Source organism: Dipodomys ordii, unplaced genomic scaffold, assembly GCF_000151885.1.
Source record: "Dipodomys ordii isolate 6190 unplaced genomic scaffold, Dord_2.0 Scaffold96, whole genome shotgun sequence".
In the NCBI taxonomy this organism is placed as follows: domain Eukaryota; kingdom Metazoa; phylum Chordata; class Mammalia; order Rodentia; family Heteromyidae; genus Dipodomys; species Dipodomys ordii.
The window spans coordinates 5565667-5581776 of NW_012267312.1; the positions used below are offsets into that span (position 1 = coordinate 5565667).

The following is a 16110-nucleotide window of genomic DNA, read 5'->3' on the forward strand; positions in this document are numbered from 1 at the left end:
AAAAGAGAGGGGGGGGGAAGAGACCTGATATTTAGCTCTTAAAACCTATTGTTAGTTAAATTTTCAATGATGATTAAAAATCTTCTGTAAATTAGAATTATCAGTGCTTAAATGATTTCTTAGAAAAATGCGGTTTTAGACATTAACTTTTGCAGTTTTGAGCACTTATCTGGAAAGTATTTTAAACAACCAATGGATTACTGAACATTCTAATAGTAACTCAAGTACATCTTGTGTTTATTTTATTTTAATTTTGTCAGTCATGGGGCTTGAACTCCAGGCCTGGGCACTGTCCCTGTGCTCTTTAGCTCAAGGCTAGCACTCTAACACTTGAGCCACAGCGCCACTTCAAGTACATCTTTTGATTCAGAAAATAAATCCTATTCTTCAAAGTAAGAAAAAAAGTAAAAATTAACCCCACAACAGACTTAAACACAAACCAGCCCGAAAGATCCCCATAAAATAAGTACCCTATTACTACTGAATTCTGTTCTCCATTATTTCTCACTTGGCTAAGGTTCAGAAGTCTTTTGAAAGGAAAAACAAACACACAGTAAAAACCAATTCAATCTAGCATAGTAGTTCATGCCTGTAATCCTAGCTACTCAGGAGGCTGAGTTCTGAGGATCATAGTTTCAAGCAACCTGAGTAGGAAAGTCCCTGTGAGACTCTTACCTCCAATAAGCTATTCAAAAAAAGTGCCAGAAGTAGCTCAAGTGGTAGAGTGCTAGCCTTGAGCACAGAGAGGCTCAGGGATAGTGCCCAGGCCCTGAGTTCACGCCCCAGGACAGGCAAAAAAAATTTAAAAAAGTAAAAAATTAAAGTCATTTCAGAAACAAAGTCTTGGTTTATGACAAAAATAGTTTTGGTCTTTGTATTGTATTAAGAGAAAGCTTTTCAAAATGAGACATTGTACACCAATGTCTCTGACTGAGCATGTTTACCATTATCTTGATAGATAGCTGTCCCAGTTCGGGCTCTGAGAAGTTAATGCATCCTAAACTGAATATGAAGGATCTACAAGTCTTTCCCTGCTTCTGCTCCTTGAGCTTTAACTACCAAGAGCTTAGATGGCACAATGTGGGTTAATATCTGAATTTCTCCAGTAGGAACACTCAAATCCTTGAATTTTTCAACCCTTTTCAACCTTCACTAGTATCTCAGACCAGCTTCCCCACAAGCAGACCCCCTAATGGGAATTTGTGTACAGGTGAATTTTCTTCTGAAGTGACCAATGGGGGACTAGTGAGGAATAGTGAGGTTCCATGCTCCATTTACAGTGACTTTTCCCTAGAACTGGGAGATTTCTGGGGACAAGAATTCTTTATTCAGCGCGAAAATTATGTGTCCTGAGAGATTTGGTGAGATTTAGTCACCCTTGTTTAAGTAGCTTTGGCTACTCACCCCTGAATGAGCTATTGAGTGTAAGTTAGGTCTCAAAGGTGTTCTAACCTAGGAGAATGGTGAACTTTTATCTTTATGAACCAGTCTCTAGGGAAGGGCAGCAGAAGAGTGGGTTGTGAAGTTCCCTGTGTCTTTCCACTAGAAAATCAGTCTTGTAGCCAGAAGCTCCTTCTGAGAAAAAGCTGAAAGTGTTAAGCATCAAAAACACACTGGCCAGGCGCTGGTGACATGCATCTGTAATCTTAGCTCCTCAGAAGGCTGAGATCTGAGGATCAAAGTTGAAAGCCAGTCTGGGCAGGAATGTCCATGAGGCTCTTATCTCCAATTATTAACCACAAAAAAGCTAGAAGTAGAGCTGTGGTTCAAAAGGTAGAGCACTAGCCTTGAGCACAGAGAGGCTCCAGGACAGTGCCCAGGCCCTGAATTCAAGCCCCAGGCTTGGCAAAACAAACTAAAAACCCCACAAATTAGGGAAAGGCAAAGAAGCCATTGAAAGTATCCTCTGAAGGAATCCTGATAGCAATCTGTATCATTGCTTTCTTTTGCCAGGACAAAATGTCCAATCTCTACCTTCATTATCTTCCTTCTTTGGCCATGTGTGTCTCTTCATGTCTTCATGTACAAACATTCCTCTATTTATTTATTTTTATTTTTTGGGTCCAGTCATGGGGCCTGAACTCTGGGCCTGGGCGCTGTCCCTCAGCTCTTCAGCTCAAGGCTAGCGCTCTACCACTTGAGCCACAGTGCCACTTCCGGCTTTTTTTTCTCTTTTGCTTATGTGGTGCTGAGGAATTGAACCCAGGGCCTCAGGCATGCAAGGCAAGTTCTCTACCACTGAGCCACCTTCCCAGCCCCTCCTCTCTTTATTTATAAAGACTAACATTACATTTAGTCCCACCCTAATTCATTATCATCTTGTTTTAGCTAACTATATCTGCAGAGTAAGGTCACATTCAGAGGTTGTGCGTTGGCATGCATTTTTTGTTTTGCTTTGTAGTAGCCACACCCTAGCTCTAGGTTGTGAATTTTTTTAGCACAGTGCTCAACCCAGAGTACCTGCCATAGAACTGGCAGGCATATGCAGAACCACACTGGAAACCCTCCTATTACATTTAATTTTGGTGACATGACTCTTTCAACAGAGAATTCTTTAGCATGTACTGAAATGAAGGGTCAGATGTGACATCTGCTGATGGTAGCTTTTAGTCACTTAATGAGAAGGATGAACACACTTGCTACAAATGTAATCTGAGGAAAGGCTTGTTTTAAGGCAAACTATGATTGCATTTTGGATTGTACAGATAAAGCATACATTAACAATAATTGTTCTCTGCTATAAGGTGCTTTTGGAAAAGCTTTATTCTGTTGAAGAAATACATGCTTTAAACATTTTATTGCATGTCAAAGATGTTTTATTAACACCAAAGGGAAAATTTCCAATATTACAGAGTAATTTCAGTATTGTTCTTATGCAGAGACTCATTTAAATGATAAAGAATATAAAACCCAGTTAAGGATAGGAGTAGGAGTTTTTGAAACCTGTTGGAAAGTGTGATAGTTCAGATGTCAGTCCATCAATTTGTAAGTCTTCAGTTGTAATGGAACTATTTCCTTTCAAGATAAAGGTAGGAGATTTATTGTAAGTTTATGAAATGCTGAAAGGTTCCAAATCTATAGCCAATCCATTTTCCCATTCTTCAATCAAAAATAACATACGTGTTTAAAAACTGATTACTTTGCCTATGATAGTAAAATTGTTCATAAACTATCGATTATAATGATTTTAGCATTGTTTAAATTGAATATTTAGACGGAGTTCAGTTTGTTAGTGACCTCCTTCATCCCGTCTTTAAATTTATGTAAAGACCAGTGAATGAATTAGTATTGAAAGATGAGATATGAGTAAAGAATTCCTCTCTGTAATCTAAGTCATGGCGCAGTGTGTGCAAGGTTGGGTGATTTTTCTAATTTCCAAACATCTCTCTTGGTTCTCTAAGTACTTATTGATTCCTTCTCTAAGAATGATTATACTGAGAGAGTAAAGAACCTGCTCTCTTAAAGGGAAGTCTGAAGTTCTAGGGCCGTAGGCTCCTGATGTTCACAACATGAGTTACCAAGTTAGCTAGCCTTTCTTAATTACTTTCCGTTGTGAATGTGCTTAAAATGTCTGTAGCCATCATCACCACTATCTTAGTAGTTTGTCTTAAGAAATTTGCAGTGGGAACAAACTTCATGTGCATGTATACATAAGCTTAAGTTCAAATGAAGAAACCTGGATATTCTTGTTGGGAAACAGAATCTTCAGGCTTAGTGTGCACAAGGTGCAAGAACTCTTTCAAAGAGAGTGTGGCCTTGAAATCAGCATGGAAAGAAACAGAAGGAAGCAATAGTGAGCAGAGGGAGAAAGGGAACTATTACAGCAATCTATTGAAGCAGTCCCAATACCAGTCTTGGTCAACTTATGGTGTACTCTGGATCTTCTATCACCATTTGGAGCTGTCTGGGTCAAATGAATCAAGTTTTTATACCCCCATCCTCATGAATCACTCACTAAATATGGGACCCTGGAAAAGGTATGTGACCTTGGGAGAGGTGGCTCTCTGTAGTTGAAGCTGTACCCCCAAGGAGGCTGACAGTTGAAGGCCATCATCTAGCACTCCAGCAACTGGGAGGAAATATATCCTTTATTCATGATTATTCATGAAGTAGAGCTGGTATGCAAATCACAACACTCCCTATGATTCCCCACTGAAAAGTCTTAAAAAATCAATTCATACTAAATGCTAAGAATTCCAGAAAAGGAGAAAGATTGAGGAAGATGAGCATGAAAAGGGTATTTGACCTGACAAGACTTTCATATGAAGGGTTTGAAAGTGAGACTGGCTGAAAAATGATGAAAATACCCAGGAGAGGGGCTGGGAAGGTGGCTCAGTGGTAGAGCGCTTGCCTTGAGCTGAAGAGCTGAGGGACAGTGCTCAGGCCCAGAGTTCAGGCCCCACGACCGGACCCCCCAAAAAAGAAAATACCCAGGAGAGGACAAAGGTAGTGGTAGGTGTTCAGGAGTAGAAAACTGTGATGGCAGAAAAGAGCAAGATGTGTACAGGGACAACAGAATTGCCTTCAGCAAGCTATTGAGAATTAGAAGAAACAGATGCCAGGAATGTGGGCAGAGAATCTCGATGCTCTTAATCAGCTTTGACTGAAGAAACAAGTTGCAAACATGGAAGGCTTAGAAGAAAACAATTCTTGCTGTTGTGTACAGATTAGCTTGGGGGAGGGGCTAAAGAGATGATATCTGTGGGGTTTGGACTGTGGTGCCCTCCAGAATGTCCCTTCACCTAGAGCTGGGACATGGGAGACACTTAGGAAAGAAAATAATCCTAACAATGAATGTCTCCTGTGTGCTTTATGTTACCTCACTTTGCCTCACCAGTCTTACAAATATATACTTTTTAGGAAAATACAATGTACTTGTGTAAAAACTTGGAGCAAGCCCGCTAGAAAAGAATAAAGAAGTGTGTGTATGTGGGGGTCTGCTAGTATTTAGCTCAAGTGATCACAGAGGGCTTTTCTGAGGAGGGCATGTTTAAATAGACCTGAAAAATGTTATCCATGTGGAATGGATGAGGAAAAGCATTTCAGATTTTAAAAGAACAGCATGTGGAAAGTCTCAGGCAAAAAACACATTACCCTTTACAATTATGTATATAATCCTCTTAAGCTATTAGGGGAATAAAAAGGGGGCCTGCCAAGAGCTAGAAAGCACCATATTCTATGTTTGTCTTTATGACTGAAGAGGCCAGGCATAATCAAGGAAAGACGGGAGCAATTAGCTGCCTCTTCAAATTCTGAAAGGCACTGTGACAATCTGAAATTCTAGTTATTAAAAAAAGACTCCATTCAACTGAACATGGTTGGGCTACATCTTTAAAAAAGGGAAGAAGAGATAAACTATTCTTGAATACAGAATAATGCAGTATAAGAAAACATATGGAATTCAGTTTCCTCAATAACAGTTAAATTCTTCCTGCAGGGTTATGAGCCGGATCCTAATATAACCAAGCTCGCAGAGCAGTACGCCAAGGAGGTATGTATGTTCCCTGTGTGGTAAGCTAGGCTTGTCTTTCTCTGTCTCATGAAACTGTTTAACCAGCATGCTTCTATATGCTAGAATGGTACCAAACTGTTGATGACAAATGATCCATTGGAAGCAGCGAATGGAGCCAATGTACTAATTACAGACACTTGGATAAGCATGGGACAAGAAGAAGAGAAGAAAAAGCGGCTTGAGGCTTTCCAAGGTTACCAGGTTACAATGAAGGTACAAATTGATACCTCTCTGAAGGTTCATTAATTCCATTTATAATGGCTAGAGCCATCTAATCACTTATTCACTTTTAGGAAGGGCAGGCTGTCCTTTCATACTTTCAAAAGGACTCACTGTGTCTATCCTCCAGGGATTTCTCTCCTCTCAAAGATTTAGCCGTGTCCTTTTGGAAAGACACTTCTTGTGCTAGACAAAGGAATCTGAAACCTAGGCTGCAGAATTTTCCCACTCTTTCCACTGTAGAGGTATCAGAATGCTTTATTCTATGTATGCTTTAAGACATCAGCTTAGTTTTGTTGTTGTTGTTGTTTTATCAAAAAATGCAGTTTCTTTTACTTCACTGGGAAAAATCCTATCAGACTAGTTCTTGCTTCTTCTGTTTCTTAAAGATTCCTCAGTGCAGGTGGTTTTGTCAACTACCTCCAGGACTTTTTTCCAGGGCACTCTCCAGCCCAGGCAGGAAACTCCGCGAGACTCTTTATGTCCAATAAACCAATAGAAAACTGGAAGTGCCACTGTGCTCAAGTAATAAAGCACTTGCCTTGAGCTGAAGAGTGCACAGACAGTGTCCAAGTCCAGAGTTCAAGCCCCATGACAGACAAAAAAAAGTGCGACATGAAGTACTTAAGAAAAAATATTACAAAATAAACAAGAAAAATTCCAAGTTTAAAAATTTCTGGCTTAAAATAATAAAATTTACATTTCCTTCATTACTGATGAAGTTAAGCATCTTTTCATGCTTTCTGGTTATTTCTATTTCTTTTGCTTTGAACTAGATATCATATGTTTTCCCATTTTCTGTTTTTTACCCTTTTTTATTATTGGCTTGAAGTGCTCCTTATACATTATGGATAATTCTTTGTTATATACATTGCAAGTAGTTTCATAGAGATTTTAAATTGCTTATGGTTTATTTCATGCATTCTTTGGGTGATTTTCTAGTGCTGAGCGTGTAGGCTTGAGAAAGTTATTTTACTGATGCATGACAGGTACCAATGTTACTCCTTTTTCATGTCATTTTGCTGGTATTTTAGAAACTCTATTGTTCTGAACGTGGAACAAGGGTAGAAGTAAAACAAAATTTAAGTACAAAGGCAGTAATTTTGAGGTAGGCAAGTATAAAGAATTTAGCTTTGAATCTGTAAGTATATAGTGGAAATGGACAGGATAATGTAACTTACAGGAATTACACTTGCATTAAGAATGAAATATCCAGGGCATTGTGCTCATAATTCTATTTAATGTATTTCTTTCATTCCTCTGTGCTTTTTTCAAAATTGTTTCTATTTGTGACACAGTATGCTTCAAGTGTCAAAAATGATCACTTGGAGAGAAGTTTAGATAATACTATTGTATTACAGCAATTTTCAAATGTGTTTTGAGGTATGATTGGTTACTTGCTATCAACCACATGTTACAGGATTGTAGTGTACTATCTAACTAGGCAGAATATCAGAAAACTGAGCTAGTAGTTTAATTTGAAATGATGGTTTCCTTGTGTTAAAAAGTAACTGGTTAGTGACTCATGCCTATAATCCTAGCTACTCAAGGAGCCTGATATCTGACAATCATCCTTTAAATCCTGCCTGGACAGAAAAATCTAGGAGATTCATCTCAAATTAACCAGACAAAAAAAGCCATAACTACAGGTGTGGTGTGGTTCAAGCACTAGTGAGAACTAGCTCGCTTTCTGCAAACCAGTATAGGTTGTATAAAATTATATTCTAATCTTTTTGAAAATATAAAAGCTCCTAATTCAGTGCCCAGTATAAAATAAGCATTTAGAAAACCATCTTATTCTTTTTCTCCTCTCTTTCCTCCTTTCATTCCTTTCTTAATGACTTGTCAAGCTAAAAGGGAAATGGCTGAGCACTAGTCCAAGACTATGAGTTCAAGTTCCAGTACTGCCACAATAGCTTTTTTAAAGTGACTTTGGAATTCCCCAAGTTGAAAGAACTGTATACATTTACCTTAGGTATCTTGAACTTTACTCTGCCTCTTTATTCTTTGTTTGTATTGATCTGTGAATTATGGACATGTGTGTTTTGAAATACTGGCTGAAGAAGATACATGAATGATTGTTGCAGACAATTATCAAAAACATGATTTTACCCTCTTTAGACTGCTAAAGTTGCTGCCCCTGACTGGACATTTTTACACTGCTTGCCCAGAAAGCCAGAAGAAGTAGATGACGAGGTGTTTTATTCTCCACGATCATTAGTGTTCCCAGAAGCAGAAAACAGAAAATGGACAATCATGGTAAGCAAGAAATGAGGGATAGAAAGATAAAGAATTTTCTATGTGGTTCTAACTTGGCCATGAGTGCTTCTTGTTAAATAATAAGCAACCAAGATTATCTAGCTATATTACTTATTTACGTGACATCTATTTTTGTCCAGAAAGTTTATAATAGATCATTATTTCTCATTAGCATTTATAGTGTATTTTAATGGAATAAAATTGATCCCCTTCCAAATGCACAAACTTTAATCAAAATTCTTAATGCCCTTGATTGGCCTAAGAACTTGCTGCTATTTTCTGCTAGCCATTATAGGTTATATGACTCTTATTTTCTAATCTGTTTGAAATTATAGAAGCTCCTACTTAAGTATCCACAAAAATAGGCATTCAAAAGTCCTAGTTCTTTCTTTTTTTCCCCTCCTTTCATTCTCTTTTTATGATTTGACCAGATAATTGTTTTAGCTCTGTATTCAAATTTGGCAAGAAAAATCCATTTGGTTTTAGGTATAAAATATTTTGAAAATTCATGAAATGTTTTATATTCTGGGAAGGTGGCTCAGTGGTAGAGTGCTTGCCTTGCATGCATGAGGCCCTGGGTTTGATTCCTCAGCACCACATAAGCAGAAAAAGCCAGAAGCGGTGCTGTGGCTCAAGTGGTAGAGCACTCGCCTTGAGCTGAAGAGCTAAGGGACAGCACCCAGGCCCAGAGTTCAGTTCCATGACTGGCAAAAAAAAAAGAAAAAGTTAATTAGTCCCTTTCGGATAAATCTACTAGTCATCCTTATCACTGCCATTCTGATTTTAAAGTAATTTTTTAAGATTAAGTGATTACATAAATTTCACAGTATTGTGTGATAGTGATACTCTAAATCACAAACACATTTTAACCTTCACAAGGCAAAGTTTCATTATCATGGTCTATTATGTTTGTGACTTTTACAGGTTTTGACAATGGAACTATTTCTTTCACACTAGGAGATATGTACATATCTAGGAAATACTTTTCTTAATTCTGTTTTATAATATTCCTCTGGAAGACTGAAAAATCACGTCATAAATTAGTTCCATTATTTTTCAGATTTAAGTGATTTAACGGATCTCAGTTGACATACTAGCAAGCATCCTACTTGCAAACAACAGCATCCATTCTACGTGGATTAATGGATAGAAATTTATTAAAATACATTTATGAGTTCCCAGAGCTTTCAAGAAAAGGGGGTGGGTTTGTGAATCATTCTTAGACACTACACAGCCCTGCACAATATAGGCAGGAAGACGGCTCCAAACTATGATATGTTGTTTATAGCCAGAAAACCACTGACATTTGCCACTCCCAGCTTGGTTTCTAAGGCCTTTGAAACCAGATGCTTAATTATAACTACCGTGTTTGTAACAGGATACTTCTACCTGCATATAGAGGAAGATATCTAGGGTCCCAGAGAATGGTTTCCACTGCATGCTCTCGTCATATATATCCATGTCTCATATGTATCACAGCTGAAATGTTTTCTTGGAAATACAGTTTTAGATTTTTTTTTTTTTTTGCTGGTCCAGGGGCTTGAACTCAAGGGCTCTACCACTTGATCCACAGTGCCACTTCTGGTTTTTGTGAGTAGCTTATTGTAGAGTTTCATGGACTTCACTACCTGGGCTGTCTTTGAATCATGATCTCCAGATCTCAGCCTACTCAGTAGCTAGAATTATTTAGCTTTTAACCTCTGGAAAGGACTGCTAGCTAATTACTATTCAATCTATAAGTAAAGATGTTATTGTGTGGAGCTGGGAAGGTGACAGTGGTAGAGTGTGTGTCTTGCACGCATGAGGCCCTCGGTTCGATTCCTCAGCGCCACATAAGCAGAAAAATCTAGAAGTGGGGCTGAGGCTCAAGTGGTAGAGCGCTGGTCTACAGCTAAAGAGCTGGGGGACAGCGCCCAGGCCCAGAGTTCAGGCTGCACAACCTACAAAAAATAGTTATTGTGGACATTAAGTAATAAATGTAAATACTTTCGTACAGTGCCTAATACATTATAAATGGTATCATAATTATCATAAGCAGTTTCTTCATTTTGATCTGATACTATGAACTACAAATGTTCAAACACCATTGTAGCTCCTGGAAAGCAAGTCACTACTGTCTTTTGTAGTATCATGCCTCAGTTTGTCAAAGCAAGGATTTTTTTTTGATGGTCTTAGGGCTTAAACTCAAGGCCTGGCACTGCCCTTGAGCCTCTCTACTCAAGGGTAGTGCTCTACCACATGAGCCACCGCACCACTTCCGGCCTTTCCTGTTTATGTGGTACTGAGAACTCCAACCCAAGGCTTTACACATGCTAAGCAAGCACTCTAACACCAAGCCACATTTCCAGCTCAAGGATTTTTATTTTGGGATGTGAGGGCGATCTGGCTGGCTAGGCGGGTGTCCCCTGCCTCTCTCACCGCTCCATGTGCGTCCCTCCTGAAGCTGCGCGCTCGGTCGAAGAGGACGACCATCCCCGATAGAGGAGGACCGGTCCTCGGTCAAGGGTATACGAGTAGCTGCGCTCCCCTGCTAGAACCTCCAAACAAACTCTCAAGGATTTTTATTTTGGTTGGTCATGGGGATTGAGCTTTGGGCATGGGCGCTCTCCCTGAACTCTTCAGCTCAAGGCTAGTGCTCTACCACTTGAGCCACACTACCACTTCTGGTTTTCTGGTTATTAATTGGAGATAACAGTTTCTTGGACTTCCCTGCCCAGGCTGGCTTTGAACTGTGATCTCAGCCTCCTTCATAGTTAGGATTACAAGCGTGAGCCACCACCAGCCCAGTGATTTTTTTTTTTAAGCTGCATCTTTGGCCACCTCTATACACTAACTGACTAAAATAGCAATTGTCCTGTCACTTAGACCATGCTTCTGAAGCCTCAGAGTGCATTTAAATCTCATAGGTAAGTATGTACGTGCAGATTCAGATTTAATAGACATCAGATGAGGTGCAAGATTTACTATTTCTAATAAGCACTCAAGTAATTCAGTGTCCTGTGGACCACATTTTGAATAACAAAAGCTTAGATGACAAAAATGAATATAGTATTTTCTTCCACTTCGAGAAGCTCCACTTGTCATCAGAAGGCAATATATGGTGCAAAGATAAATCAACCTAACCTGTTAAAATAGATTGTAGAAATTCAGGGGAAATTTTTTCCTTACAATCTCAGTTATGGAGATGCTTTACACTGCTAAATTTTTAGAGCTTGTTACACATCTTTACTTAAAAATTTAGACACCTAATACATTAACATGATTGAAATGTTTAACAGGACATACCCATTTTCATCCACTTCTCTATTCCCTGTTCTTCTGAGATGCCCACCATTATTCCAAAAAATTTTTTTAGAAAAGCCAGGCACCGGCTCTTGCCTGTAATCCTAGAAACCCAGGAAGCTAAGATCTGAGAATCTCAGTTTGAAGCCATCCTTGGCTGGAAAATCTGTGAGACTCTTTATCTCCAATGAACCATCCAGAAACTGGAATTGGCTCTGTGGCTCAAAGTGGTAAGAGTGCTAGCCTTGAGCCAAAGAAGCTCAGAGATAGTGCCCAAGCCCTGAGTTCTAGCCCCAGAACACACAAAAAAATTAGAGATATCAAGAAGCAGAACCATGTTAAAATATTAAAGTAGAAAGTATGCTTAAAGTGAGATTGAAGAGAACTTCTATATTGGCTTAATACTAGTGTTGTCATGGATAAACATTATCTCTGTAAATCCGTTTCCTCTACCATAAAGTAAGTAGATCTGTTCCAAGACTTTTAATCTTAGGTCCATAATCTTATCAGCAGGCTACTTGGAAAAAGATGTGTTTCTACATGTGTTAGGAGATGAAGTGCTGTAATTATTAGTTGGCATGACATGCTGCTGCAAAGATGACAATACATATGTTATACTCTTGTCCAGCGGCTGGGTAGTTTGGTAATTTGCAGCAGCCATACTGTACTAGCATCTACTCTGTTCAAGGTCTTTTATGCATTATACATCTTTAAAAAGCAGAAATAATAATTTTTAAATAAGTTTTTTTATTGTGAAAATACTGTACAGAGGGGTTACAGTTACATGAGCAAGGTAATGAGTACATCTCTTATCAAGCATTGTTGCCTCTTCCTTTTGATTTTCCGCTACCATCCCTTCCCTCCAATCTACACAACTGCACTCCTCCCCACTGAAATAATAATTTTATGCAATCTCGTCATACTATGCAATCCAGAATTGCATAAAATTTTCAAGCAGGATGAAATCTTAAGATTATCTAGACTGAATTTTTCTTCTGTAGGCAAAGCTTATTTAGTTAGGCTCAATTCTGCTGTGGCAGATTTTTCTGTTCAGGGATAATTCTTATTTACCTTTATGACTACTCTATCAAACACAAAGCTGCTAGGCATATATGGATATTTAAATTTAAATTCAATACAACCCAGTCAGTTCCTAAGTCATATAACCACACAATCCATATTAATTGCTCAATACTAGTGGCTACCATAATAGAGAACAGAGAGAGAACATTTTCTTCACTGTATATAGTTCAGTTAGAAACACTACAATCAGATAATGACTTTTTCCCCCCACACTCATCATTGAAAATTGGGATGGAAGAAGAAAGGAAAAATACAATCTGGCCTCCATTTCTGAGATACCTACAAAAACTGATGTAAGGTATTTAACTGGAAGAACATATTCCCAAAGTATAGAACAACTTGAAAGCCAAAGTTTATAATTTCAGTAACCAGAGTAATTTTGTTAAGGTCTCCATGCCGACTAATTTCCCAATGCTCTGTTAGAGCACTCTATTGATCACATCATTCTGTCAGCAACACGGGCCTTTGGATTCCTTTGTGTAAAAGTAAAAACAAAACACTCTTTGCTCTCCACAAAGCTTGAAATTTTTGTTTTTCACTAGCAGGTTTCTTCTACAGCCTGCTCAGTGTTATTGTGAAATGAATGTGTCCCAAGGTCATTCAGGAACTATAACACCTCAAAATACTGCTATCTGGGTGACCACTGAGTGCATATCACAGCTGTGAATGCAACTCATAGTTGCATAATATTTTACTTTTCTCTAAGCTAAGGTTTCCAGATGAAATACAGGATATCCAATTAAATTCAGTAAATAAGGAATACATTTTAGTATAAGCATGTCAGATACAGTACTTAAAACACATTTGCAGTTAAAAAATGTGTTTATCTGGAATCCCTGCCAATGTGTATTTATTTTTTAATTTAGTCTGACAATTCTGCCTACTTCTATTTTTTTTTTGACTTGAAAACTGAACAACAAACCAAAACCTAAGATGTGCTCCCAAGAATCCATGAAAAAGCATAAAAATTTTTGCCTAAACTGGACACCGGTGACTTAAGCCTATAATCCTAGCTGCTCAGGAGGCTGAGATCTAAGGATCGCAGTTCAAAGCCAGCCTGAGCAGGAATATCTGTGAGACTCTTATCTCCAATTAAGCAGGAGAAATGGGGAAGTTCTACTGAGATCTGAGGTTCGTGGTTCAAAGCCAGCCCAGGTAGGAAAGTTTGTGAGACTCTTATCTCTAATAAACCACCAGAAAACCAGAAGTGGCACTGTGGCTGAAGTGGTAGAGCAATAGCCATGAGCTCAGGGACATTGCTCAGGCCCAGAGTTCAAGCCTCATGGCCGACAAAAAAGCCTGGAGGTTGGAGGGAGCAAAAGTAAAAGTTGTTATTGGTGGGTGGCCTAGAGGAACTATGGTTTTAGCTATAGAGTTAATTAATACCCTTTTGAAGAGGACATATACTCAGCAAAAATTCTGATTAGTACCACTAGTCTCTTCTTATTACTTTGTATAGGATTTATCCTGAGCATTTTTAGGTTACAAAGTGACTAAACCACAGTATAAACATGAGGAACTGGAAGAGGAAGCATTATATTTCTCTTAAGAACAGCCAATACTTGGGTCCCAAATTATAACTATAGAAACTCTAAGCACAGCAATTACTATAATATCACACGGTATCAACTCCCTGACCTGGAATGAGGCTTAAGTAAGCATGATGTTTGCCTGTATATTTAGATCAGCATATTCCCTCAGGCTCTTTTTTTGTCCGTCATGAGGCTTGAACTCTGGGCCTGGGCAATGTCCCTTATCTCTCCAGCTAACGGCTATTGCTCTACCACTTTAAAAGAAAAGGAAAGAGCCTGAGCCAGGCACAGGCCTGTAATCCTAGCTACTCAGGAGGCTGAGATTTGTAAAGCATTTTAGAGCAGACATGGCTAAGGAGTGACATTTATGGCAAGGTCTGAATGACAAGAAGGGTCTCAGAAGGCCAAACTTTTTTTTTTTTTTTTTTGGTCGTGGGGCCTGAACTCTGGGCCTGGGCGCTGTCCCTCAGCTCTTCAGCTCAAGGCTAGCGCTCTACCACTTGAGCCACAGTGCCACTTCCGGCTTTTTTTCTCTTTTGCTTATGTGGTGCTGAGGAATTGAACCCAGGGCCTCAGGCATGCAAGGCAAGCACTCTACCACTGAGCCACCTTCCCAACCCCCTTAGAAAGCCAAACTCTTAAGATTAAAAACATTTACCAGGCAAAGTTTTTGTTGTTGTTGTTGTTCTGTTTTGTTTGTCAGTCATGGGGCTTGAACTCTGGGCCTGAGTGCTGTCCCTCAGCTCTTCAGCTCAAGCCAAGTGCTTTACCACTTGATTTTCAGTCTCCTGAGTAGCTAGGATTACAGGCATGTGCCTGGCTCAGGCTCTTTCCTTTTCTTTATCCATATAAAAATAAAAGTCAATTAGGACTCCCCCTCATCTTTTCCTTGAGAAAACACATTTTAACTAAAGCCTACCCTTCTCCTTCCTTAAATCCCAATGATGATTAAATGCTAATACTTCTTTGTTTCTTTCTCTTTCTTTGGTGTGTCATCTCAGGCTGTCATGGTATCTCTGCTGACAGATTACTCACCTACGATCCAGAAGCCAAAGTTTTGATGCCATGATGTTCATCGAGAGAAAACAATGTTCTTCAGTATCACAATGAATCAAGTTTATAGGAAAAAGAGAATTTCCTCTATGAATAAATCTCTAATATATTCTATGGGTTGCTGTGTGCTATTGATTTGTCATTATCAGACCTTGACACTTACTGAAGAGCCCAAGGGCTATAAGAGACTGACTAGTTTTTTTTTTTTTAATTTGTTTTTTGGGTCCGGTCGTGGGGCCTGAACTCTGGGCCTGGGCGCTGTCCCTCAGCTCTTCAGCTCAAGGCTAGCGCTCTACCACCTGAGCCACAGCACCACTTCCGGCTTTTTTCTTTTTGCTTATGTGGTGCTGAGGAATCGAACCCAGGGCCTCGAGCATGCAAGGCAAGTGCTCTACCACTGAGCCACCTTCCCAGCCCAAGACTGACTAGTTTTAAACACTCTAATTCACAATTTCAAAGTGACATTTGTTTATCATATGCATTTGCTTCAGCTATACATACATATAATACTGTCTGCATAATGTAGAGGTCATTAAATTAAGCTATACTTTTTGCTTAAAATTGATCACCCATGGTGATTTATATGTAAACATTTACCAAGTAGTCAACTGTTGGTAAATCTGTGTGTGGTCTCTGTTCATATCCCCCTGGGACCAACAAGGAAACCAAATTTTAATCCTGAAGATGTGCTGCAGTTTTCAGGTCAATGAAGGAAGATGGTTACTAATAGAGACTTCTCATGAAATTCTTAGAAGAAAATAGCTCTCACTGTGCCCAATTATTTCTGGAAAACCACGGAGTTGTTCATGAGCATGCATCTCTTCTCTGTAGTGAATACTTAATTCTTTTAAGCAAAAAGAAGTCTGCTAGCAAGGGGTAAAGCTCCTCCTACCAGGATAAGACTCATAGGAGTGACACCTTAGCTTTGGATCTTTCCAGCTGCAACTATTTATTTACATCTGTGGTTTAGCATACCATGCATTGAATATTTCCATAAAGCTACTACTCCAAATATGAACAAAAACCCTAGCAATAGGTGGGATATTTTATATTTCCGTATTTTATAATAATGGATAGTTTACTAATGATTTGACTATTAAGTCCCTGGGTGAAAAGATCTGCAAGGAACATGAGAAAGGCAATGCCACATTTAACTTTCAACCCACCTCT

General features: G+C 39.0%; 1 protein-coding gene across 1 annotated transcript in view; it reads left to right on the plus strand.

Moving 5' to 3' along the window:
- The window catches only part of Otc (ornithine carbamoyltransferase), a 56447-nt gene extending 41499 nt beyond the window's left edge, over positions 1–14948 (plus strand). Inside the window, exons 7-10 of the mRNA XM_013026736.1 lie at positions 5438–5491; positions 5576–5725; positions 7853–7990; positions 14889–14948. Of these exons, the coding sequence (XP_012882190.1) occupies positions 5438–5491; positions 5576–5725; positions 7853–7990; positions 14889–14948 (402 nt within the window). The remainder of the gene's footprint in view (positions 1–5437; positions 5492–5575; positions 5726–7852; positions 7991–14888) is intronic.
- Positions 14949–16110: the final 1162 nt, after the last annotated feature.